Source organism: Pseudopodoces humilis, chromosome 8 (assembly GCF_049639895.1).
Source record: "Pseudopodoces humilis isolate 2021_Gansu_Grassland_sample_001 chromosome 8, ASM4963989v1, whole genome shotgun sequence".
Taxonomy (NCBI): Eukaryota; Metazoa; Chordata; class Aves; order Passeriformes; family Paridae; genus Pseudopodoces; species Pseudopodoces humilis.
Window position 1 is genome coordinate 15,314,604 of NC_142207.1, and position 26,702 is coordinate 15,341,305.

Here is a 26,702-nt window from a genome sequence, read left to right on the forward strand (position 1 = left end):
TCCGCCGCGCCGCCAGGGGGCAGCACAGCCCGCGACGCGGTGGCTGCCGGGAGCTGTAGTCACGTGGGCCCGCCGGTTCCCCATGGTAACGGCGGCGGCGGGTCCGGCGGGCCCGGGCGGGCGGTGAGTATGGCGGCGTTGTCGCCCTCTGGAACGGGGCTTTGCTCCCCGTGTGTCTCCCCGGGTTACACCTTCAGAGTTTCCCCACTCGGGCGTAGGACCCTTGGCCCCTCTCGCTGCCTCCCCGGCTCCTCCGCTCGTGCCCGGGCCCCGGGGAAGCACCTCGCTCCACCCCGGGCCTCCTCGCGAGGCTCGCCATGGGTCTTGCCTTGTGACCCCGTGGGGCGGGGGGGGCGGTTCGGGTGCGCTCTGTGGCGAGACATGCTGGGGTTGGCGGCCTGGGCGGCGCTCCGCCGCCAGGATACAGCATCCTGGTAGCACCTTTGGCTTCAGAGGCTTTCACTTGGAGAAATGAGACACGGAGCATGTTCCCCGAGCGAGTGGCAGGGAGGAAGGGCTGGCTCCCCAGCCACCCACGGCCCCAGGGAGCCTCTCTAACGGTGCCTGGAGTATTAGGATGGAGCTGGGATTGACCAGGCCCAAATGGGGTGCTGGAACATCATGGCTGTCCATCCTTTCATTGGGGTCTTGGCTTGGCCGCTCTTTCGTTGTAAAAAGGAGCCGTTGAGTCTGAAAGATGAAAGGCAGAGCTGAGTTGAGACAAGGCTGGATTATTTCCTGAATGGCTCCCGGGTTTGGGCAGGGAGTGAGGAGCGAAGGCGTTGGGAAGCCCTGTGACACTGTGTCCAGCCTCCTGTCTCCCTGTGCAGCTGGGCTGTGGATGTCTCTCCTGTGGATAGGAGGCAAAGTTCAGCCCCACAGCTCCACATCAAAACCCTGCCTACATGACTCCCTGAGGATTGTCTTTCTGATTGTGGTGTTCTCACAGAATAGGCAAATGACATCTAGTAACTCCCAGATAGTTTGTGGGAATTTACACTGGATTGTTGGCCTTATAGTTTTATAGAATAATATTTCCACAATTCTGACTGTTTGTACCCAGCAGATAGTATTTGTTTGTCCTTCTGTTGCTCTCCTTCTGTTGCTGTTATTTTTTGTTATGTAAAGTTCATTGATGACAATTGGCCCCTCAGTTGAGGGGTCCTTCTCAGCACAGCAGGGATTGCATTTCAAGGAGGAGCTGAGGGGACAAATGTCACCATCCCTGCATAACAGGGCCTGCATGGAGATGTCAGATCCCTGACCCAGGTTGGGGGCTTTGGCTGCTGTACCAGCCTGGCTGGGTGGCACTCCTTGACATTTCCCAGGTTCCTGCCATGCATCAAGTCTGGGAGTATTTGGCAGCTTCTCACCTTGAGTCTCTGTTTCTTCACTCCTGAGCCCTGAGAGATTGCTGTATTGGACTGAGGTTTGCAGTGCCTTCAGAAGAATTTTTCCCAGCCCTGTCAGGAGATGGAAGACTCCTCAGCACATACTGAAGGACAAATCTGGTAACCTTGTCTTCCAATTGCAGATGCGTTTCAGTAAAAAATACCAAGAACAGAAGATGGACTAAGAAGTTACGTGTTTTGAACTAATTGGGTAGTTCTTACCTCCTTGTTTATGTGCTGATATTTTATACTTGTTTCACTTACTCTAAATCCTTCACTATTATTTTTCTATTAAAGGCCAGTCTGCCTAAGACCAGATGGAGCTGTGCTGACTGTCCTCAGATCCTACATTGGTGGCTAAACTCTTCCCAGGGCTTGCCATGTAATTCTCCTGTACCTTTTCTCCCATCATAAAGCTCAATTGAAAATACTGTCCCTGTAGACTTCCTTGGTGAAAGGATGTTAAACACCTCATGGATTAGCTTGTTGCTTTTAACCCAGATTTGTTTCTCTACTCTTCTTTATGCTGCAGTAGAACTGCTTATGTTGCCCATGTGATGAAAAACCACAAATCGGGTGGGAGCAAGGGCAGGCACTTGCCAGTGTCACTGCTGGGGAAACAGAGCTGCATGATCCACTGTCACTGTGCACTACATCTGCTTCAGGGCCTGGGGGATCTGCCAGGGAGAAAATTGATATCCTTTGATAGCAGTAGGGACTCTGTGCTCTGCCCTTTACTGTGGTCCCTGCATTCTCTGGTCACAGCCAGGTCAGCCTCCCAGGGTAAGCACTGAGCCAACCTTTTATTTTAGGTGTCCCTCGTGCACTCAAGCTACAGCCCTGGATTTTCTGCCTGCTGTGCAGGAGTTTCTCTCCCCATCTGGGAGAGAACTGTGCTTCAATGCCCTTAAAGCCTTGTAAAGTCAAACACATGAGCCTTCAGTGCCCAGCCCACCCTGTGTGTGCATGGAGGGAGGCATTTGCTGCAGTGCAGGGTGAGGTGGTGGCTGGATTCCAGATTTCCCATGGCTTGGTCCAGCATCCTGCTGTCCCTGAGGTCTGCCTCCACCTTAGGAACAGGAACACACACCTGAGCTACTCTGTTTCTCTTGCAGGGAAGTGCTCTGCTTAGGTAAAGGGTCATTTTGGGTAGCCATACACTCCTCATACTTCCTCTGTTCAGTGTGGAGTTCACAGCTGATAAATGGAAATGACCAGCCGTGGCACAAATGTAATCCTGGATATAGGTGGAATTTGCTGATGCATCATCACAGAGGTTGATTTCTCACTGGTATTTTTTTTTTTTTTGACCTGAGTGGCCAAGCAAAAACTTGATGTCTTGATTAGGACGGAAATTGATTGTCATCCTCTGGATTTGCACACAAAATGTAGTTCTGCAAGGATGATATTGAAGCTGAGAGGGCACAGTGATGCTTGACTGTGTGGCAAAGCAGCACACCAGGCTGTTGCACCCAACAGCATTTCTGTGTTGTCCTCATGGACAAATTGTGGCCAACAACACCCTCTGCTCTTCAGCTTGAACTTGCTGGTGGTCTCAGCTGCTCTGTCTTGGTGTGTGACTGCCCTTGAGACCACTTGTTTCTTGGAGCTGATGTAGGGGAGGGAGGGCTGTTTCCATGCTGTTGAAACACAGGTTTGTGCCTAGCTACCAGCCATTGGAGCAGTTTTAAACCAATTCAGTTCGTTTCAGAGCAATGTTGTTGATCTTGCTCAAAGTTTTAAATTCTTTGAAGGGATACAAACCCTTATTTTGAAATGTATGTTGGTTTTAAAAGCTGTTTGTTTTGTATTGTTGTTAACTTGCTTGTTCAAGCTTTAATCAAAAGTCCCAGAGCTGCGAGTGAGGAATTTGGTGTGAACTCAGGTCTCATTTAGAAAAAGATGCTATCCTTTTTTATCATGAAGAGCAGAATATGCAGCCTACAATGGCATAGAAAATAATAACAATTGCAGTTGTCTAATCTTTCCTCCTTGTGACTTTAGGCTGTGTGTGGCTGACAGCACATTACTAGGTCAGCTTGCGGTGCATACATTTACAAGCTCTTGTTATTTGAAGTGTGTCACCAAGCTGCACTTAAAATAACCTCCACAGCCAAACTGCTCTAACAGTGGGATGATGTGCACACCTGGGCTCTTAAGGTGTTGTCCTTTCCTGTTGGAACAGGATTGTGAGGAGCTGCCACATTGCCATTAAAGGGGCACATGCTGCAGTGGGACTCAAGCTGGAAGAAAGAATTTTGACTGATGCATACTGGGGTGCAGAGAGGCTGGGGCACATGTTGGCCCTGTGCTCTTGTGATGTGACATTTGTACAGGCTGTGGCAGTGCTCCAGCTGATGTCCCAACACTTGTGAGCAAGCTGTGTAGCAATAAAAGGTGCTGGCAGAATAATTGTAAGCAAGTGCAGCTGTACAGTCACTCCAGCTTCAGCCTCTGTATTGTGTGTCAATAAGTCCAAGCCAAAATCCACTAATTACTTGGCTGGGTTTGAATTCCAGCCTGGCCAGTTCACCCAGGGCTTTTCCTAGCTCATGTTTCTACAATAAAATTTCAAGAGTGTACTTTTATTGCCATTATGAGATGCAGAACAGACTCCAGCTCCTTTGTTGTAGAGTTGGGTTGACAGAACTAGGGATTGCATCAAGCTGTGAGCTTTGTCCATCCCAAAACTCCAACTGAATTAAACATAAATGGAAAACTTCCCTGCTGGTAACCAACAGGGATTTACCTTGGGGCAGGTGATGTTGTTCCTGCCCAGAACTACAGAGATGTGGCAGCTGCTGTCCTATTGTGACCACAACCTGGCAAGTGAAGATGCCTCCCTCCATCTCCATCAGGTCTCCTGAATGCTCAGCAGCTGCTTTGTCAAGCTGTCCTTGCAGTAAGGATGGGAGACAGTTTTCAGGTGGACATTAGAGTTGGCCATGCTGGCAAGCAGGAGGTGTGACTGGGGGAAGGACAGGCACTATGGGCTGGTCTGCATGCATTGTGGCCTGCCTCCTGTGGGGACATATTCCTGTCATCCTTCCTGCTCCTCCTGCCTCTATCTCTGAGCTCCTGTGTCTCCACAGGGAAACAGTGATGGTGGCCAACCTAGGCTTTACCTGAAAGCTGTACTAAAGGCCCTGCTGCTTTCTTATGCAGCTGCTGCTTGCTGCAAACCCCTCCCCTGTGCTGGCCCAGATGCTTCTGCAACTCCATAACAAAACTCCTCTGGAGAGGGGCAAGCTCAGCACATTTTTGTCTGCTACTGTGGGGCTGGATTCCAGGCAGTGTTAGCTAAGGCTGTGCCATGGCCAGACCTCCACCCTGGCAGCCACAGCTGTCAGCAGTGTCTGTGTCAATCACATCTGTGCTACCGTTGTCACTTACTCCAGATCAGGGTCACATGGGGCTTTTGCTGGCATTTTCACACCTGTGTATATAAGCTGACTCTAAGATTCACAGCCCATGTTACAGCTTCATTAGGCCACATCACTTTTATTTTTACAGCAGGATGATTCACTGATAGCTGTAAAGCTGGGTGGAGATGAGGTACAGATGGCTTTCACTTAGGGCTGGTTTTACAAGGTCATTCACAGCCGGATGAGAGTGCAGGCGATGGCCAAAGTGGCAGTGCATGGAGATTCCACAGTGACAGACCCTCTAGGCAGGAACATTTCGATTCTCCTTGGATTTTAATTTGCTCTTTAACACCTATGTTCACTGCTGTGCTAGGGTCACTTTGTGGTCTGAGCGGGCTTGTGAGCTGGGTGCATCTGCGGCGCTGCGTGTGGAAGGCAAGCTCTGCTCCCTTGTTTACTGGTGGAAATTTGAGCTGGGCAGATGGTGGCATCTGAGCCACAGCTTCTTCATTCTGTGCTAATCACTGTGAATGTCACAACACAGCCAGGTTTGCTGCTGGGGGCAGATTGGGTAGCAGTGGAATCGTGTGGTACATCTCAGTTGTGGGACTCTCTTCCCTGGGGCTTGGAGCCCCTTTGGGCTGCAGCTCCCACTGGGATGCAGGTCCCTGTCCTCATCAGGAGTTCTCAGCTTGACTGTATAAGTGCTAACAAGTGATGCAGCCTATGGGCATGGAATGGACTTGGCTCCTTCCATATGGGTAGCAGCTCTCCTTGAGAAAGTGTAGCTCCCTTAGGATCCTGTATGGGATATTCCATCTCCTACATCCTCTGGCTGAGATGCTGCTTACCTGTGTGCTGGAGACGAGCTGATTCACAGGTTGAGAAGGTCTGGCAAGTGTAGGTCTGTCTGACCCAGCCCTGTGGTGATGTGAGCTGCTGTGAAGGTACTACAGAGCAACCTCAGGGTCTCCAAGCTACACCTTAACTGCCGCATCTGAGGCTTGTCTTTCAGGTGAGAAAGGAGTGTGTATGTGTATGGCAAGAAAAGGAAGGGTGTGATGGTTGATGCACTGCTTATCCTTCTTTTTATACCTTTTTTTTAAAAACATGCAAGCGTGTGAGAACTGGAAGGTGGAAGAACCAGCCAGCCTGCTTGGAATACAAATTCCTATCGCAGCTGTATCCAGGGGCCCTCCAGGCATGTATTAAAGCAGTAACTGTCTAATGGTTTGTTTTTTCTTTTCCCTTCTCCTCAGGCAAGAGGATGTTGCAGGTATGGTGCAATAGTTCATCCCAGGAAGATTCAGGACACATACATCTGCAGCTCTGTGGTCTGCCAGTTTGCTCCTTGCAGGAGACTTTTCTATAGGACTGCAGTGGGGAGAAATTACTGCCATTCTCTTCTGGAAACAGAGGTGTTGATGTTAGAACAGCCCTGCATTTGCTTCTTGCTGCCTTCTCAGTCCTGAGCTCTGTAGGAAGCCTCTAGCCTTCACTGAGCTTTTCTACAAGAGTGAGAAACATGTTCCTTTTAAAAGCCAGGGCTGAGGTTCTCAACTAGTTGTGTAATCTTGTGAGCTGAAGCTTTAAGGAGCAGGGAGAAAAAATAAGCAGACATTTTGGGGCTTGTGGCAGAGTCAGGAGGTTGATGTTGGACACACAGATCTATAGAAGTGGGCTCCAGCTGCCATGTGGGTCCCAGGCACGCAGAGTCTTGTTGCAGACAGGGTGACTGTGCTGGGGATGCTACTCCATGGCCCTGGCTGGCAGTCAGGCACCCGTGTGTTTGCAGGATACAAGCTTTCCTGCAGATGGCTCTCTTTACATTGTTCTTTGTATCCTCTGGTTTCATGTGAGATGCCAGCCGTTCTTTGACTTGGTCTCGGGAGAGTCTTGGTGAGCTCAGTAAATGGGAAATGTGGTTTCCATCCTGCAGGAAAAGCAGCTCACCCTGCTTTCCTCATGTGGAATTGGGCTGGGTGCTGTGTCCTGACAGGGCAACAATGTCTTTCATGCTGTTCTTTTGTTTCAGGCCAGCAAAGATGCTGCTGTAGGTGACCGATGCTCTTGTGCCTCATGTGCTATGGCTCTACATGGCGTCTGCAGGACCAGACCATGCTAATCTGGGTCCCAAACAGCAGAAGAGCATTGGGCTGGAGTCAGCCACCCTTCCAGCAGAAAGACCTCAGCCGTGCTGGGCCTGGCGCCTTGCTCAGCAGCAAGCGAAACCCATCTGGAATTTAGAGAAGAGATATGTGAATGCTTTCCAGGATCGCATCCTGCTGCCCTCAGGGATCCCTCTGCAGCAATCCTGCTTCTCATGCTCGCCGTCACTATGCCATGCACAGCCCACTGAAGACAGCCTCCAAAGCCCTCCAGACACTGGCTCTGTCACAAGAAGGGCGATGTCTTCCATGCTGATGGAGCCCTGCCTGCTGGCAGAGGAGCGCTCTAGAACTGGAGTCAAAGGCTCTGCCTTCAGATCAGGTCAGCAGGCTGCCAGCTCCTGTAGACCAGTGCTCAATAACAGCTCCTTCCTACGGCCAAGTGGTGCTAAAGTGCCTTTTCTGCAGTCACTGAAGATGAAAAAGGTGGAAAACATCCGGAGTTTTCCTGCTGCTTCATGGTCCCACTCCGGGGACAATAGACACAGCTTCCGTAGCAGCCTGATCAACGGAGCAGTGATGAACAGCAACGTTGTGTCAGAGCAAAACACAATCCCCTCCCTTACCCCCGTGCCAAGCAGCGCAGTCCTCAGGAAGGACCAGTGCTCGTTGGAAGATGCTAAGGGAAGACTCCACAGCTCAAAAGAGAAGGAACCAGAGAAGAGCCTCTTGAAGGCTGTGCAGTATCTACCTAGTCAGGCTGTCACATGCAGAGGCTTTGGATACCAAGTTGAAAGTTCTGGCCTTATGAATGTGGGCAGCCAGTCCAACCAGAACGGGAGGAGGAGGCAGCATGTTGGAGTGCAGAGCACCCGGAAAGAAAGCATTGCTCCCCTGAACTTGGAGCTGGGGAGCCATCGCCTTAACAGTAACTCGAGCCTTACGGGCACCTGTGAGGTTGCTGCCTGCACTAAGCAGATCAGTGTCCATCCCTTGGCCTCGCATGCTGATGCTCCTGACTGCAGCACTGGCTGCCGTCCCGTGGGTGTGCTGAGCCCTATGAGTACTGGGGACCGCCTGACAGGAACAGAACCTCTGCACTTTGCTGCCATCTCTGAAGTGGCAGCACAGGTGTCCACCATCCAACTGGAAAAAGAGGAGGAACGGGCCCAGGCTGTGGTCCCAGGAAAGCTGAAGTAAGTAGAGGCAGGAGGAGGAGGGAGGCTGCAGTGGGATGTGCCAGGCTGGCTGTTATGTCCCCATGCACTGGGGAGGATGCACTGTGGGCAGTACGAGGTGGCCATAAGGCTGTGTCCATGAGCAAAACCCAACTGCAGCATCCTAGTGGATGAGGCACCTTCCTGCAGCCTCCAGCTTGACACAGGCACTCAGGATAGCTCCAAGCTGTTCCACCTTCTCCTTCAGCCACACAGCATGGAATTACTGTGTGGCATTTCTAGTTTGTTCTCCTCAGTTGAAGGCCCTGCCTGCAGTGGTAAGCTCTGCACATATGTTGAATGAAGCCTGCTGTTGAGCCAGGCCTTCCTAGTCAGACACATGGGTTCATAAAAGAACACAGAGCTAATACAGGATAGAGAGGGTGTGAGAACATGGAGCTCTTGCTCTCCTACTGGGAGAAGGTGTTCTTGTTCCTCTTCTTTCTAGCTCCTCTGGAACATATTCCTTCTCAGCCTGGTCTCGGGCCTTTCCATCTTGCTAGCTTGGGACGAGTGCTTGTACATCAGCACTGGAGACAGCAGTGCCCTCATTCCCCTGCCCACATTATCTCATGCTGCCTCATGGGCTTCTGGGTTTTTGGCCCCAGAAAGTATGTACCATTCCTTTTGGTATGATGTCTTTTGTCCCAGTGCTACTGCTGAGAAGTCACTGCTGGAGCCAAGCCATCCCCAGGATGAAGCAGAGGAAGAACTTCCTGATGGACTGGATGAGAGCTGCAGTCAAGAGGAGTGTGAAGACAGTGAGTGCTGGTTCCCTAGGGAGGAATGCCTCAATGTGGGGAGTGCAGGAGCTGTCTGGGAGCTGTGGTTGAGCACAGCTGCTCTCCTGTCTTACATTCATGCTGCCATTTCAGGGTGTACTGAACCCAAAAGTGATATAACAGCAAGGAGGAACTGCATGGGTTCCTTCTGGGAGCAAGCTAGGACCACTGTCCTTCTCCAGAACTTACCCATCTCCTCTCTGTGCAGGGCTGTCAGCTCTGCTCCTTTCCCTGTTTTTACGATGGCTATTGGTGGGCAAAAGCCAGGATCCAGGGATTTGGGGCAGCTGGAAGGTCCTGTCCCCTGGAGGATGTGTTTCCTCTCTTGTGTGTTTCCCTAACTGTGTGCATTCACTCCTTACAGAGACAAAACTTGTGTCTCTTGTCCCTCCTGCAGGTGTCTCGGATACTTCCTCTGATGCCGATGTGTCATTCAGTGACTCCGTGACTCCCGTATCCAGGTTAGTAGCTGTAAACAGTGCACTGAACTTGGCGTGTTTTTCCAGACTTGTCCCAGGACCCGAGGGAATGGCCTGAAGTTGTGTCAGGGGAGGTTTAGGTTGGATATTAGAAAAAGGTTCTTCACCCAAAAGGTGGCTGGGCACTGGAACAGGCTCTCTAGGAGGTGGCCACAGCAGCAAGCCTGACAGAGTTCAGGAAGCATTTGGACAATCCTCTTAGGCACATGGTGTGACTCCTGGGAATGGTCCTGGGCAGGGCAGGGAGTTCGACTCAATGATCCTTGTGGGTCCCTTCCAAATCAGCGTATTCTGTGATTCCATATCTTTGTACTCTATGGTGACAGAGGAGATGGTAGCATGTGGGGTAAAGGAGTGAAGGCAGGAACAGATGTCCCAGCCAAAGAAAGTTTCCTTGCTACCCTGCAGACTAGAACTATGTCTCTTGCTACAGCCAGCAGCCTGTAAAGTGTTAAGGGTGCATCTACTGCAGCAAAACAGGGGTCTTCATTTCACTGGCACTGACAGTTGCTGAGTTAAGTTTACTGGATTACATAGTGCTCTTCCAGCATCATTGTCTGGTGGATAAAGCAGAGTGGAAGTGTCCTGGGCCAGAGATTGCAAAAGCTCTTTGGAGTTTCATGTCTCAGCATAGCATCCTAGAAACAAGTCCCGGAGCCTGAGTTTTTCTTTAGCTTTTGGGAGAATCTTTGTCTGGGAAGGACTGCTCAGCCTGTGGTCATCCGAGCCCTGCCTTCCATGACTCCTGGCTGACCTTTGTTGGACCTGTTTTTGCCCATCTGGCACTGGGAGCTGGTCTTCTACCAGGGCTGCCTCAGGTTTTGTTGTCTGCCTGACAGCTTGCTGCTTCCAGTCATGTCATCGCTAATCTGGGAGACAAGCAAGGCTTTCTGTGAGCAAGTGTTGAGCCTTAGGGTGCTGCAGAGCTCTGGGTGTGCACATGCAGTTCTGAAAGTCTTGCAGAAGTAATGTAAACTGGCCCTGCAGCTGTTTCTGGCAGGATGTGTGTGGTTGGCCTCTGGGGCAGATGGGGGAAAGCAGTGCTTGGGCTAAATGCCTCTTGCGGCAAGCGGGGAGGGATGCTGACCACTTTTTTATGCAGGCTGTGTGCTGGCCTGGCCTTGAAACCTTTGCAGCTGTCTCCTGCCTTCAGTTTGTTGTGGGCAAAACCAGTTTTGTGCCAGAGAATGTTAACCAATATAATCCTTTGCTAGTTAATAAACTTTTAATTATTGATTTCAGTACTGAAAATAAAAACAAACAAGGACATCAAGAAAACACCTCTCCTTCCCTGTCCTGGTCTCCAGTTCTTTTGCAATAAGCTACACTCAGTCCCTTCAGTAAGGCAAGGGGTGGCCTGAGAGATTGGCAATAGTGTGTTGTAGTTCCTTTTCTTTTGCTGCTCTTTGTTCCTTACTGGATTGCTCTGGTGTGGCTTCTTCAGCTGGCTGCAGTGGCATATATTTGAATATACATTCTTTGCAAACCCTACTTTTCACTTCATCACAACCTTAATAGAAACATTACAAATTCTATCCCTCCATCCAGGTAGTGAGACTTGCTGTGGTAAGGTGTACATACAGTGGGTATAACTCCATCCCTCTTCCCTGCAGCACAGCAAAACCACGCACATTGCAACAGTTAAATCATATGCATTACAATCTCCAGCCCTTGGACAAGGTTATAGGGTTTGTTTTGTAAAAAACTCCACTCCTTGCCCCAGAAAATCACAAACCCCACAGTGGTTACTTGGCATTGCATTTATTGCAGACTCACCCCCTCATGTCTGCAGACTGAGTTACTGACCTTAGTGCCCATTGCTTGCACCACATTGTGATGATGGTAAGGTGCAATTCCTGATACCCAGATTAAGGCTTGTTCCAGCTTCCCTCTTCCTTTGTTACTTTTCACTTTTAGCCAGCTGCCTACTGCTTCATCTTTCTTAGGAATTGCATCGAGTGCTTGGCCCAGCCTGCTGAGGCTCAAGACAAAGTGCTCAAACCAGCTCTTGTCTGCAGTTTATTCCCTAATGTGCCTCCAACTATCTACTTCAGTACTCGGGATGAGACAGGTGAGCCAGGGTCTGTTGTTGCACAGGGTGAGAGTGGCCAGCCCATTATAAGGGTACAAGTGGTACTAGCACACAGCTTGGAGCTGGCTGGCAGTGGCTGCCCTTAACCCTTCCCATGATGAAAGCCAGCACTGCTGTGAGATCCAAATGACTGCAGTAAGCTGTGTTGCTTCTGTTGCCTGGAGCATGATTCAGACTGCCACTAAATGTTCCGGTGTCCTGGATCTCCCCCAGCTGTGGAGTCTTCTGCTCCATGATGGTTCTGCAATGAGGGCTGTGCATCCTCGTCTACAGGCCTGGTGCTTGTGCAGCAAACCACAAGAATTTTACAACTGTAGTAAATCCAAGTATTGTGTTTGTTTTCCTTCGGTCTTTAACTTTTTGCCTTCCTAGTGGAAAAGCTGCCTTGGGAGCAGAGGAAGCTGCTGCGATGGAAAATATGCAGAGTCACACCTAACATAGTGAAGCAAACCATTGGCAGGTCCCACTTCAGAGTTAGCAAAAGTAAGTTGGAGGAGGCAACACTGTGTCTTTTCTTGCCTCCAGTGGGTGGACGCAAGAAGTCAGACTGCCTGCAAAGAACAGAGCAGAAGCAACACGGGCTTGGCACTGCGGGATGCTGGGTTCACATTTTTGCCTGTCTGACCTGCAGTAGCCAAGGTCTGTGGGTCCCAGCAATGTCTGATCTGCCTCTTGGTTTGTTCCTGGGATAGACCACGAGGAATTGCTCCTGGGCTGTCAGGAACTGAGGTAGATGTGAGGCTGGTTTGCTGTGGCTTGCCACTGAGGAGGCTGGCCCTCATGTAGTGCCAGGCCCAGCACTGTTGCTCCTTGTCTCCATGTACTGAGGAGAAAGGCATCTTCTCTGACCATAGCCTGAGTTCTCAGGGTTCGGAATCTTGTTACTGAAGAGATGTGCAGGAGAAGCGCTGAGCATTTGCAGCCTATGATCCGTACTCTGGAATGTGATCTCCTGGAAGTATTTATGGGACTCCTGCCTGTATGAGGAGACCTCTGCACAGACTATTTTGGGGCTATAATGAGACATGGAGGGCAGAGGAAGTTCTAAGAAGTTTTGGCATCCTACATGTCCCTCAGCAGCACAGCATTCATTAGCCAGTTGCTTCATTTGCCAGCTGTAATGCAGAGAAGTCAGGATGCTGGGAATTAAAGGCATTCCTTTGACCCTGTGCCTCTTCAGGTGCTTGCAACCTGCCATATTTGCAAGGATATGACCCACTTGGTTAACTGGATGCCAGTCACAGCCCTTGCTTTGGCAGCTGTGCAGTAGCAAGTATGAGTGCTTTGTGCTATAGCTGTGCAGCATCCCTGGCACGCTAACCCAAGGAGATGGGGTACTGTGGATTGAGAGAGTGTTGTGGGTGGCAGGGTGCTCAGTCATGGACTTTCCTGTTTTTCCTGCAGAAAGCAATGACTGGTTGGGTTGCTGGGGGCACCACATGAAATCCCCAGGCTTCAAAGCCATCAGGGAGCACCAAAAGGTAGGAGCTGGCTTTGGATGACCTCCTTCACATGCACGGAGAGTGTTGGAAGCATATTGTGTGCCCCTCTCCTCAGGGCCAGGTGTTTGCTGTGAAAGCTCTCCCTGCAGTGTCCCTTCCAGAACTGGGAGAGGAGTCCAAGAGACAGGCATAGCTGGATGAGCATCTCTGCTGTGAGGGTGGCTCTTGTACAGACTGAGGCTGTAGCCAAATTGTGTTTATTTGTGAGCTGCTCTAAATTCAGTCATTGGTACTTAAAGCAGTCCTTCTTCTGGTGGAACTGAGGGGTAGGGACAGTGCCCTTGCAGCCAGTGCAGCAAAGGGCATGTACCTTACTCCAATCACAGAACAGTCAAGTGTGGCTCATGGCTTGAGAACCTGTGAGGGACCAAAGGTTTGATATCTATCACAAGTACATGCCTGCTCTGAAGAGCTGTGATGCTCTAAACTCTGCAGTTTGTCCCTGCAAAGCTTCAGGAGTAGGTGGAATCAGTTTGGGTGCAATCTTGAGAGGGGAGCAAAAACTATCACCCTGCACTGTATTCAGAAATGATGTATCCTCTGCCAAAGGAGCAGGAAGGAGTGGGCAAGGAGTTGGGGAAGCAGAGAGATCTCATAGCATCTGTGTTCCTTTCCAGCTAAACCATTTCCCTGGTTCATTTCAAATTGGAAGGAAGGACCGTCTGTGGCGCAACCTGTTGAAGATGCAGGCTCGCTGTGGGAAAAAGGAGTTTAATTTCTTCCCTCAATCCTTCATCCTGCCCCAGGACATCAAATTACTCAGGAAAGCATGGGAGGAAGGAGCTAGCCGACAGAAATGGATTGTGAAACCAGTAGGTGTAAAGCAGAACTCAATCCTCTGTCCTCTTGTAGGTGCAGGCAAAAGATCTGATCCTTTCTTGTTTGTGTTTTGCAGCCAGCATCAGCAAGAGGCATTGGTATCCAGGTCATCCACAAATGGAGCCAGCTCCCCAAAAGGAGACCACTGCTAGTACAGAGGTGAGTGAATATAAAACCAAGGCTGACACACAGCCTGGCACTTCTCAGTATCTTGTATCTCTGGCTAATTCTGGGCCCCTGGCACTGTGTGGCAAAGCAGAAGTGCCTGATTTGCATCTGGAGACTTCTCTGGAGACTGCCTGGTTGCCCTGCTTCTAGAAGTTTGTCTCCATCAGCTGCAGCTGGGCTTACTGGAGTGCTGCTGTCTTTGTGTGTATATTTGAGGTCTCAGACACAAATTGGTTTCATGAGCTTTCTGGAGCTTCTGTCTGTCAGGTGGACAGCTTCAGCTCTGCTGTGATCCAGCTCCCACTGCTCTGTACTCTGGGGTTTGGCATGTTTGGAGACAAACAAACCTGATCCAGTTCACACAAGGACAGTGGGAAGAGAAGTCCCAGGGAAGAGGTGGCAGTTGTCAAAGATTTGTTCTTATCCAAGTTAGAATGGTTCAGTAAGAGCCTCAGTACTCGCAGATGTTAGTCAATGGATTTTCTTGAAATAACAGAGTTCTCAGTCTCCTTCCTCTTTTGCAGAAAAGTGGAATAGTTCATCTTGATTTGAGGTTGCTTTCTGGGAAGATTCTTATGAGGGCAGGAAAACTGCAGTGTTTGGCAGGCAGGGAACTGTTGTTTGCTTCTTAGTTCTCCCTGTCCACTTTCCATGCAAAGAGATAAACTTTCCTACGGAAAATCATGAACTTATGGGATGAATAATCAAATGATTTGGATTAAAATACCCAACTGTTTCTGCTCACTGTACAAAGCCATCTGTGGTGTACTGCATGTCTTAGATGTTCCTGAATATTGTGATCAGCGCTGTGGGTGTGGAAAAGCTACTGTGCCTTAAAACTGGGAAAAAATCTCTTCAAAATGGAACTGAGCAGAAGGAAACACTGTGTATGTGCTGCAGGAGCTCCTTGTGAATGGGAGAGCTGCTCTTTCTCTCATTTTGTCTGTGATGTGATTAACTTGGAAATACTGTGCAAAAAGGCTTCTGCATTGATCCCTTGTTTTGCCAGGGCTTCCGAACTGGGGCTTAGAGATGTTCCTGCATATGAAAATCATAACCCTCATGTGCTTACTTCCCTCTGCAGATATCTGCACAAACCCTACCTCATTGGCGGGAAGAAGTTTGACCTGAGGATCTATGTTTACGTGACTTGCTATGATCCCCTCAGGGTCTACCTGTTCAAGGATGGATTGGTTCGCTTTGCCAGCTGCAAGTAGGTTGTGCAGGAGAGTGGTGCTGAGGGCTGCCTTGGTGCCCAGGCATCTGTGGCTGTGGTACCCACCTTGGCTGGGGCAGGAGGGAGTCATCCCTTATAAGGGTGATGGTTAAAGCTGTATCTTGTTTGCTTAAGAAGCAGTGTGGAAACACATGGGGTCGCTGCAGGTGACTGTTGAAAGGGAATGTGAGACGTTGCTGCCTACATACAGCCTTCCCAATGAAAGATCAGCTCAGTGTGAACCAGTTCTTGAAATATGTTATCTGTGCTTCATTCTGCATAAAAGCTGGCACAGCAGAAACTGAGATGTTTCTTCTAGTTTTCGTTGTGTTGCCTCAGGCTGCTGCAGTTCCATTAGTGCTTCTGCTCACTGATGCTCTAGCTTTTATTTCTTGAGGATATGCTGCGAGGGTGGGATTGCATTCCACTGTCCCAAGGCATCCTGTTCTGTCTTGTGTTTTGTTCCATTAGCTCTGGGCCTGTGGGGACAGAGAACTGTGGGCAGCAGGGCTGGTGGATGGCTGACAGTGGTCTTAGATGAGAACAGGGTCTGTACCTGCCTTGTGGACCTGGGGACAGCCACTTCAGTCTCAGGCAGCTTGTGTTCCTCTTGCCTCTTTCAGGTACTCCTCCTCAATGGAGAGCCTCAGCAACAAGTTCATGCACTTGACCAACTACAGTGTGAACAAGAAGAACATGGAGTACAAACCCAATTCGGATGAGACTGCTTGTCAGGGACACAAATGGTAGGTGCTGCTTTTAGGGTACAAGGTAGCTGTTTCTATTTCCCATTAAGTCAGACCTTTTTCAAGATTCTTACCCAAAACTTGAACTGGCTTTCTGTATCATCTGCTCCCACTTGGGAAACTGAACGAACAGAGTGATTTTAGCATAAATTAGGTGTAAATGGAATCTGGATGGTCTCTCTGACTTGTGACTCATCCTGTCCAGTGCTGCTTGAGCTGTAGGTGCTGTTCATCCTGCCTGTATCTGTGCCGTTCCCTGCTTCCAATGCTGAATTCATCTCTGCTCATTCATCCCCTTCCCCTATTGTGGGGGCAATGGGATGTGGTTAAAGCAGAATCTGATTGGTTTTTGTTAGATATTGAATTGATGATGCTTAAATTGGTTAGATGGGAGCTTCTGCCCATCTCACTCTAGACTTCCCTGTGGAGGCAGAAAAGGGGACAGCCCTGGTTCTGAGCTGTTAATTTATGTGCTACTCAGTGGGAATAGGAGCAGTGGTGCCATTTCTAACCTTTGCAGGGAGGCTGAAATCTTGCAGGAGTTCCCATTCCTAGCTGTCCCATGGATGAATGGATGCAAGCCCCAGGAACTTGTCTCTGATTCCATGATGGAGTTTGAACCCTTTTAAAAATAGTGCAGGATAGAGTTCTCAATTCTCAGCCTGGGCAGGCTACTACACTTCAAAGGGAGTTGCAGAAGGTGTTTTTCTGTGGCCAGGTTGCTTAGACCTGGACTTGCTGCACAGTGGTCTCTTCCTCCACTGGGACTTTTAGCAGGGTCGGCTGCCTCTCAGCAGTTGCAATTGCATGGAGGTGGGGTTGTGTGGGTTTTCCATACTTGCATGCAAGTCAAAGCTGGCTGCTTCTATGTTAAAGATAAGTGTGGCTGTAATCCACTCCATCTTGTATGCAGGAAGCGTGACCTTTGGATTCCTGGCCATTAGCCACATGGTCTCACTTGAGAAATATCTGAGCATCCTTGGATCAGTGTCATAGTAGCTTGCAGCACTCACTGTGGTGTGGGAAACTCCTGTAAAAGCATAGATGCTCCCCCATACCATCTTGTTACCCACATTATTTTCATCCCTGAAGCCTCAGTGAAGTGGCTTTAGCTAAAACATTTTTGGGGTCTTGTTGGATCCCTGCTGAGTTACTTTGCAGTGCTGCGGGGGAAGGCCTGCAGGAAGGGGAGGTTTGCTGAGGACATGGAGGGGGAGGGAAGAGAAGATCTGGGCCTGACTTACCTTGCTCATGTGCTAATTTGGGACTGTGCTGAGAGAAGTCTATGACAGATTCATGTTCCTAGTAGCTTGGGCCTTCAAGACCAGGGGCCAGGCTGGGGAGAGCAGCAGCTAGGAGCTGAGAGGGTTGAGGATGTCAGGAGGATTGCTATGCCAGGGAAGAGTGCTGTCAGGGTTCCCCTCTGTTGCTTTCACCACCTGCAGGAAGGAGCTACAGAGCTACCTCCTTTGCTTTCTCTCTCACAGGGCACTCAAAGCTCTCTGGAGTTACCTGACCCAGAAGGGAGTTAATAGTGAGGCCATCTGGGAGAAGATTAAGGACATCGTTATCAAAACCATCATTGCGTGAGTCTTGGCACTCCTTGATCTGTGTGTCAGTGAGGTGCACCCTGGCCCCTTTGTCCAGTCCCTTCTCAACCTGGTCCTTTTGCTCTTAATTAAAATGGCATAACTGCTGTTGCCTTCAGTATTTCTCTGCAGATCCCTCCTTTCATCTTGTTACTTATGCTCCTGCTACAGTAGCTGCAGTGGGTAAATAGATCTTACATTTCCCTGACCTGCCTGAAGGCCAGGAAGATTCAGTGTACCCAAAATTGTCCAGCTTGCCACCTGCTCCTCTGCTTTGCCTGGGAGCCTGAGAGAATGGTCCCTGGTGCAGGATAAATCTTGTATTCAGAGGTGGATGCTACCTGACGCAGCAGGGATGCTCAGGATGCAGTGCTGAATCCATACGTGGTGAAGCAGCAGCAGCAGCAGCTCACAAGCCTATGTTGATACCTCAGCCCACCTGCTCCTGCAGCACGTGGCTGCATTACACTTCCAGAACTGTCAACATGTGCTGTGAACAGCCAGAGCTCTGCTGTCTGACTGTTGGAAAGAAGCATTTTTTTCTTGGCTTGCAGTTCTGAGCCCTACGTGAACAGCCTGGTGAAGATGTACGTGCGCCGGCCGTATTGTTGCCATGAGCTGTTTGGGTTTGATATCATGCTGGATGAGAACCTGAAGCCCTGGATCTTAGAAGTCAACATTTCCCCAAGGTAAAGCATATTCTGAGACACAGCAGAGTGGATAATGGCCTTACTTTTATTACTAAGTGAGTTTGGCTTGCAATGGCCCCTGTAGCCTGTGCTGAAAGACCATGGGCTTTGAAGCCTCCCTCTCCAGATTGCAGGAATCAAAGCCCTCCCTGTCTGTAAAAGCAACATTCATCTGCAGTTCAGAAAGCTTTGCTGGGCATGCTCCAGCTAGAGCCAGAGAAAAATATGTTAAAAAAGGGAGGCCAAGGAAGGATGTGTCTTGTACAGAACGGGTGATGGCAGAGATTCCTTTGCGTGGGCAGAAGCAATCAGCAGTTCCACTGCCTCGTGCACCATTCTTTGCTTTCTGTCGGCATTCAGCCGTGTGGTGTTGGCTGTGCGGGCAGGCCAGGAGCTGTAGTGTAACTGAGTATGGCCTCTCCTGCCTGCAAGAGTGGGTGGGCATGAGCTGTACACAGAGCCATGTATGTGGGGCTCTGGGGATGGATTTACCTATTTCTAGCTAACTTGGGAAAAGATGGGAAAATTAACTATTTCTGGTAGGAAGCCCCCTCGTCAAAGAGCTGTTGTCAGGATTTTTCTCTGGGTGTCCTGTGGCTGGTTTCATGAGGGAAGTGACAGGTTGGTGTTTGTATCCTGGTCACTAATAACCCAGGGATTGATCTTGGGCCCATGGAGCTCAATACCTCCATTCTAGCATTCAGGCTGCTGTGATGCTTCCTCTCTGCAGCCTCCACTCCAACTCCCCACTGGATGTGAGCATCAAGGGCCAGATGATTCGGGACCTCCTCAACCTCGCTGGTTTTGTTCTGCCAAGCAGTGTGGCCTCGAGGACACAGACAACAAGTGGCTCTACCTTCAGGTTAGGCCACTTCTCTGTCAGAGAAGCAGGCTTTTTTCTTGAGGGATTTCATCTGGGTGGGGGGCTGCTTGGAGCCCAGCAAACACTGGCTCCTAGCTGTTGAGAACCTGTGCTTACTGGTGCTTCAGCTGTGGGTCCAGAGAACTTGCCTCATTGCCTGAGTATCTGGTTCCTGTGGTCTCTTCAAGGCAGAAAGATTTATGCCCTCTCTGCAGGTCCATAGTTGGAAATGAGGCCAATATAATTTGGGCTTGCCCTGCAGTTAGTCAAGTTGTGCTCTCTTGTCCTTACTCCTGCCAGAACTAATATGATGTTAAGTTTCACTGCCTGTCTGTTTGCTTGGAGGACTGGCTGGCTCTGTTTGGGCTGGATCCGCTTACCCTCTGACTTACCAGAACTGACATGCTGCTTCCTGGAGCAAGAGGAGCACCTGTTATTTGCAAATACTGGAGTGATCAGTTCTTTAGGCAGGACTGCAGGTGTCATGCTGCCAACCTATGGGTGGAGGGGTGCACAGTCTTCATAGCTAACATGGCTGTTTTGCAGAATGCTAATTCCTGGGTGTGTGTCCAGCCAGGCCCCTAATTCTTCTATGTTTCACCACAGCTAGGGCTTATCCTAGTTTCAAACTGGATGGCTGGAAGGAAACCAGTCTGTTTCCTGCAGCAGAGTGGCTACTAACCATATGTCACTGAAGGATCAGCTTGCTGGGTTAAGCACCAGCATGCAGTGATGTGTGGGTGTGCCAAAAGATGGGACTCTTGCCCTCTGAGTGCCCTGTGCCTTCAGTGGAGAAGCTTGGAACATGGGCCCGTTCCAGATGGGCAGTTCTCACCAGCTATCTGCGGTGCTTTGATCACACGCTGGTTTGCCACTTCCAGTGGAAGTGCTGAAGGGCAGGTGTCCTCAGAAAGACGTGCAGGGGATTAAATGGATCTTTAACATGGTTCAGATGTTGCATTATATGGTTTCTTGCGTCCAGAGGCAGGCTTGTTTAATTGTTTTTCCTGCCCTGGGGAGCATATGAAGGGTTTTTTTTGCATTTGCTAGAATTCCAGTAGATATGTATGCTCCCCAAGCACTGTGCAGTGCAGACTCAAGGTTCTGCTCTCCCTGTTTGGATCTGCACACAAGTTTTGCAGCAGCAGAAATAGAAAGCTATGTTGATAGATGGGTTAAAAAGTTTTCAACAAGTATCTCCCAGATTCTGGCATCCCCAAATGGTTTAGTTGGCACTTAGAATAGATGGTTGCTGGTCAGATAGTACAAAAGGGCAGGACTTCCCATGGCATGTGGCTAAATTTGAGTCCTGAGCATACTTGGATATTGCCAGAGGAAGTTCTTGATCTAAGAGTCCTCTTCTTCCTTGTACAGTGCCAATACTGAGTACTTGTATCCCCATCCCTGTGCTTGCAGTTAGGAAGCTGTGTTCCTAGTGGGATGTGAGATCCCACCAGGCTTCATGTGCTGTGAATCACATCATGGTGTGTCTTTGACCCTGTTGCATCCTATGTGAGTGTCACCTTTTGGGCATTTCCACACTGAAATGCCTTCATGAGGGGCTGGCAGAGTCCTTCTAGTTTCCCTGCCCACATCCTTCCCAGGTTCTGTGCTGATGCACAAGGTCATGGATCCATCACTAATCTCAGCACTACTGAAATCCTTGGAGAAAGTGTTCTCTCTTCCATGTCATTTTCATGAGGGTGTCATTACTCTCTCAGAAGTTGCTGGGAGCAGCTCTGCCATGACAGGACTTTGTCTTCTCCACTTAAATGCTCTGTTGTCTCTCGTGTCCTCAGTCTGGGCAGTGCTTTGAAGGAGAAGCCCAAGCCAGCAGCTGAGCATTTGAAAGCAGAGAAGATGAAGAAGGCCTATTACTTGATGCAGAAGATACCTGACCAGGTACAAAACAACCTCCTCTGTTTTTTGCACTATCATGCCAGGCCCATGTCCTAGCCAGTCCCACATGTCTATCCCTCTTTCTTCCTCAGATTGTGCTCTTCTCTGGGGTCAGACAGATCATGGGGTGCACTTGGGCTCCAGTGGGTTACAAGACAGTTGGTCAGAAATAAATTTGGTGTGCTTAAGCCACTGTCTGACTGACTCATTTGTACATTAAAAGAGGTGTGTGCTGAGGCACACATTACCCACCGGTCCCCAAATAGAGTGAGTACTGCCTGTTCCTCCTTATGTCTCTGTGCAGCTTTTACAGCCTTTGCCAGCTGACCCCCATGCTTGGTTAGTAGGGCCACTGGCCTTGTGTGCCTCCTGGCAGTGTATTTAAGAGAGGTTGGGCTGCAGAATTGGTGTTCTCTTCAATTCTGAGCAGTGTTGGTGTCACCATTGAGCCTAGATTCCTTCCACAGTTTCCATGTAGCCTTTGTCCCAAAGATCTCAGACACATGGAGACCTCTGCTTGAGAGATGCTTCTCTCTGACCTTGGGTTGCTCCTGTCTGCAGGATTTTTATTCTTCTGTCTTGGACATCCTGACTCCAGATGATGTTCGCATCCTGGTGGAGACAGAGGATGAGTATTCCCGGCGCGGGCAGTTCGAGCGGGTGTTCCCCAGCCACATCTCCATGCGATACCTGCGTTTCTTCGAGCAGCCTCGTTACTTTAACATCCTGGTGACCCAGTGGGAGCTCAAATACTACTTGAATAGGCACAAAGGTAACTGCCCTCCAAAGCCTGGCACAGCTACCTGACTCAGGCAGGCTGCCTGCCAGCAGTCGTGGGAGACTTCTGAGCTGTGCATGTTGAGGGGGAGCTGCCTGCCTGCATACTAACTCCTAGGAAATGTGTTACCTTCCCAGACTGCTTCAAACATCACAAAAAGCTTATTCTGACTTGATGAGAGGTGATGACTGTTCTGGAATGCACAGCACCAGCACTTCTAGGTGCCCTGGGCATAAAGCAGACCAGGATTTTGCCTTCAACCTGTAGCATTGGCGTCTTATTGCTCTCTCTTGAGGGAGAAACAAGCTGGATTTGCTGGGCTTTGCTCCTGACAAATGATCTATGAAGGAAAAATTTGGCCCATTCTCCGGTCTCCTGCAGCTTTCTAATTGATGAAAAACAGCATACAAATAGAAATTTTTCCTAAACACTGGAAATCTAGCTAAATTTCCATCCTTTCAGGACACAATTCTGTATTTCAATAAAAAACATTATCCTTTAATGAGGCATAGCTGGGCTGGACCAATTCCTTCTCACCCAGGGTTGTCTCTGTTAGGGTGGGAGTATAAGCTATTTGGAAGAGAGAGCAAATGAGGTCTAGCATGAAAGGCTAGAGAAAATTAAAATGTACTGCATCTCAGGGCTTTCCATCCAATATCTGATCTAGATGGAGAGGCTTCTGGAGGAGCTGGCTCTCCACTGCAGTGATTGTATGTGTGCTCCTCACCTGACTATCAAGGAGAGAAAGAAGAATAATGCTTTTGTCACTTTTCACTGGTGTTAAAGCAAGTATTGAAGGGGTCAGTGACAATCTTTCACAGAGAGATGGTACATTATAGCCTTCTCTGGCTGCGTTGTCATCATGTGTCATCCTTTGCCTTGCTAATATCTTTGCTGGATGACCTTCCATCAACTAGAAAAAAGATTCTGTCATCATCCTCACTGAAGTGCTGCCCTGAACTTTGCTGCTCAGGCAAGGGTCCTGGTTCAGTGCTCCAGCTTCCCCAGAGAAACCAAGCAAGCAGATTTGCTCGTATCCCATCATTGGTCTTTACCTCTGAGCAGAGCTCACCCTCCCCCATCACCTTCCTGTTCCCCTGTGTTCCATACAGCACACCTCTTTTCCTAGCCAGCAAGATGCAAAGCTCAGGTCCACAGACCCAGGACAAGGCATCTGAACTGCCCTGCTCCCCTTAGCCCCCAACATGTGAGGGTTTTTTTACAAGGCTCTGGGGTTTGTTGAAATGTCACCCAAGGAACAGGCTTTGGACAGCAAAGATTTCTCCTGGTATCTTACAGAAAACCACAGTAATCCCAGCTGGATAGCATCAATGTATTAGCCATTGCTCTGCTGGTTCTTAATTCTAGCTTTCTGCTATGACCCTAAGGCTCTTAAATAAGAAAACAGGATGGGAGTAGTCCTGGATTTCTCAATATTTCTGGGTTGGCCAAGAGCAGGGTGCTTGGCTGTAGTGGGGACAGTTAGCAGGAAGCCCTGGAGGAAGTGGAGCCTGTTCAGTGCAGTTGAACACATGGCTCTACTTCAAAATGACCTTGCTGTACTCTGGAGCAACACAACTTGTGTGTGGTGAGAGGATTGGTCCCTTCCAGTCATACCAACGATGATCTTGGCCTGTGCCAGTCTTGCCCTGTCAGGGATGAAGTCTCAGCCCATGTTGAGCTCTGGATGGATCCCTGTATGGAGGAGATGATGCACTGGAATGCTGCAGCTGATGAATGCTGTGCAAGGAGGAGGTTGCCTGAGCTGCCCTCCTCTGGGAAAGGGGTTGATGACAGCAAAGCTGCTCTACATTTGCACGGTGGGAACTTTGACCGGTGTAGCCCAAATCAGGTACTGCTATTGGCAGGCACTGGGCTCAGGGGGACAGCCAGTCTGGTCTAATTTGGCAAATCCTCTGTTGCCCCAGTTTCCCTGTTTCGCTGAGCCTGCTGCAAGGAATGTCTTGGCTCCCTGGGAGGAAGGCAAGCACTGCAGCAGCCCACGCACTGATGTTTGCTTGTACAAAGGGTGAATGCCCTTGGTTTACCCCGTGTTTGCTGGCACTCAAGCACGTGTTCAAGTAGTTATTGCATAGCATGTTCTCTGTGGTCAGTGCAGCATATTTGCATGAGCTGGGAAGGCTTAACTCTCTGTAAACCTGGCTGTTCGTTTTCACTTCTCGTCTTCTGTCACTTCCCAGGTCTGGAGCTACTGAAGAACTGGTGTGTCAAAGGGTACCACACTGGGGCAGGGACGGATTTGGCCCAGATGGTGCGTATAACTGTGGGTAAGGTAGGCAGAGATGGTTGTTTACCTGCACAGAGTTGGGTAGAGATCCTGCTTGTTCTGCCTCCTCTGGCTCCAGTCTTACCTGTTTGCCTTCTTCCATCTTTGCCAAGGCCTCCAGGAGTCTGGAAAAACCCATGCTGCCCTATTTCCCACAAATGTGAAGTCATGAACAGTATATCAGATCTGCAAGTATTTTGCATCTGAATATCCTTGGATGCACTGGGCACAGCCCTACATATTTGGCATCTGTTCTGCCCATTGTTCCTCTCTGTGAGGGAGTCGTCTCTGTCTGTCACTCCTGTGCCTTACAGCAGAATGCTACTCTGAAAGAAACCCACTCTTTTGACCTCGAGATGCTCTACTCCCACTTTCAGCAGAGGGATTCATTAGGCAGAAAGCAAAGATTGCTCTGTTTGCTATTCTGGGAACAGTCTGGTGGCAGTGACAGTGCGCAGCAGTGAGGCAGCTCTAGCTGAAGCTCTCTAGGGCAGCCTATAGCAAAGCACAGCAGGCTTGAGGGATTTTTGCCATGACTTAAATAGCCATTCTGTTGTCTTGCTCTCCTCCTGCAGTGGTCATTGCCAAAGTCGTTCTTCCTCCAGAAGAGTAGCATTCAATCAAACAGCTTCAGCAAACTGGAACTGGGCAGTCTGGGGTGAGTTTGCACTGGCCGTGACATTCATTGTGTTCATAGTGTGGCTTTTGGACTGGTGTCCTGGTAGAAAACTGGCAGCCCAAAAAGCAGCTTTATTTGAGGGGGAGGAGCAGGTTGGTTTGTAGTCTGTGAATCCTCTGCTCTTAGGAGAGCCAACAGATGGGGTTGGCATGATGTCTCTGCAACTGGACATGTCTCCTTGGCACTGTACCCCCAGCTTAAATGGGAGTGAAGCTCAGAACAGCTAGGTTAGGTGATGCTTGGAGCTGTCATGGTCAGAACATGCTGACAAGATATTCCCCTCATTGGAACTTGTATCACTTCTGTTGACACTGATGTGGTTATCAGTGAGCAGAGGCTCTCAGCTGCAGCAGTGGCTGGGGGAACAGTGAGGCCGCTCCAGGTCTCTTGTACTCTCCCAGCTTCTCTGAGCAAAGCTGGGCTGCTGACTGCTTCCTGCAGAGGTGGAGGACTGGAGTTAGTCTGGGTGAGCCAAAGTGAAGGGGAGGCACATCCCTGGTCTCTGGTTCTAAGAAAAAGATCATCACTGCTCCTGTGCTGAGGCCAGGGTGGAGCTGGGTTTACACAAAGACAGGGAGACTAAGCTGTGACCCTGAAGTCCCACTGATACCGGGATACCTGTTGGGGTCAGTGATGCTGCCTGGGATGGGAGATACAGAGTAGGTGAGCCTGGCAGCCCTGTCTGTGAGTCCATGTGTTGTGATAAAGCAGATTATTATTGCACCATGGTCCTGTTGGTCCTTTTTCACTGTCCCTAAGAAGCCTGGGGTCTCCTTTTTGTTGCAGCACGTGCTTCCCTTCAGCTGGTGAAAATCTCACAAGTTGCCTAGAGCCCAGCCCTACTCAGAGCTTACCTCTCAGCAAGTGCACTGGTGGAGCCAACCAGAGACCTCCTGGCTGCCTCTCTGACACTGCCCTGGCGATGTGACCAAGCAACCACCATCCTTCCCTGGGGACACATCAACCTACCTCAAAGGAAGAGACAGAAGCTGGCTCTGTAGAGCAAGAACTGTAGGAGCCCCTAGCACTGCACACTTGTTCTGGGCCTGGTTGTAGAGAGGGATGTTTTCCTGGGCAAAGAGGAGACCCGTGTGACTTCAGTTTCTAAAACAAGTGGCAAAGCCTGAGGAAGTGGGAGTTATCTGGCCTTTCTCCTAGACTGTTCTTAAAGCCTGACATGGTGGTTTCTTGCTGCATGGGAGCATGGCTGAGCCTGCCCTTCTTGTCCCCAGTCAGTACAGGCTAAGCCCTTGCTCACCGGTGTCTGTCTTGAGTTGCTGGCGGCCGAGTCTGCTCTTGCCCTGCTTCAGCCTGGTCCCTGGAGATAAGTCCCCAGTCCTCATGCCTGGGAGGAAGTAAAACTGTCCAGTTTTATCCTTTCTGAATGTCTGTATCAACATCCTGCCCGCCCCAACAGGCAACAGGCCCTGCAGGAGACCTCAGGCTTGCACATCGCAGCTCAAGAGAGACCACGGGTACCAGCGTGGCTCCAGTTTGTTGTGGGGGTGTAGGGCTGCTGGGGAGGGAGCATCCTTCTCAAGGCCACTGGCTCTCTGGTGTGCCCTGCAGCATGTGTGCACAGACTGCAGACTAGTGCTCTTCTCCTGGGTCAGCTCTCTGTTTTCCCTTTGTTTCTCAAGGATTTCTATTAAATTTTAACACTCAACTACTCTCCTGGTTTTCATCTGCCTTCCTTTCCCTGTCCTCTGTGTCTGATGGGAAGCTCACCCCTTCCCATGCTTCACTGAGCTCTCGTACAGGGAGGGTTTGTGCTACCACCCCACTTTTCCCTGTCCTTCCCAGAGCTGGGGGTAATTCTTGTTCCCCTGTGGCAGGTAACATATACCTCCCTGCATGGAAGAGCAGCTCCTAGCATAACTGCCTTTGGTCTTGGGGTCTTATGTCTTAGGGACTACCTGTGTGTCATTAACCAAGGGGAATAGCGGAGTCCAGCCTTGCAGGAGGGGTAGGAAGGGTTGGGTGCCCAGAGCTGGCCCTTGCTGGTTCAGGGTTCTGTCCCCTGAGTATGGAAGG

General features: G+C 49.9%; 1 protein-coding gene across 2 annotated transcripts; it reads left to right on the forward strand.

Moving 5' to 3' along the window:
• Positions 1-69: 69 nt before the first annotated feature.
• On the forward strand, positions 70-26,337 carry TTLL4 (tubulin tyrosine ligase like 4). 2 transcript variants are annotated; one of them, XM_005519983.3, is made up of 19 exons: positions 70-123; positions 6,792-8,060; positions 8,733-8,842; positions 9,261-9,324; positions 11,289-11,413; positions 11,807-11,917; positions 12,839-12,915; positions 13,554-13,748; positions 13,832-13,914; positions 15,008-15,136; positions 15,763-15,885; positions 17,373-17,471; positions 18,029-18,163; positions 18,894-19,025; positions 20,825-20,927; positions 21,486-21,696; positions 23,904-23,974; positions 24,565-24,647; positions 25,455-26,337. In XM_005519983.3, the coding sequence occupies exons 2-19, from the start codon at positions 6,853-6,855 to the stop codon at positions 25,594-25,596; spliced, it is 3,201 nt and encodes a 1,066-aa protein (XP_005520040.1). In that variant the 5' UTR covers positions 70-123; positions 6,792-6,852; the 3' UTR covers positions 25,597-26,337. The 2 variants fall into 2 exon arrangements, with proteins under 2 accessions (XP_005520040.1, XP_087915194.1); XM_088059068.1 differs by lacking the exon at positions 70-123 and adding an exon at positions 6,157-6,176.
• The last annotated feature ends 365 nt before the right edge of the window (positions 26,338-26,702 follow it).

What these genes read in the sequence shown, in the direction of transcription:
- TTLL4 (XM_005519983.3), top strand. Translation starts at nt 6,853, where the DNA reads ATGGCGTCTGCAGGACCAGACCATGCTAATCTGGGTCCCAAACAGCAG. An exon ending in CAGTACTCGGGATGAGACAG is followed by an intron (nt 11,414 to 11,806) that starts GTGAGCCAGGGT and finishes TTGCCTTCCTAG; the next exon opens with TGGAAAAGCTGCCTTGGGAG. An exon ending in GTTATCAAAACCATCATTGC is followed by an intron (nt 17,472 to 18,028) that starts GTGAGTCTTGGC and finishes CTTGGCTTGCAG; the next exon opens with TTCTGAGCCCTACGTGAACA.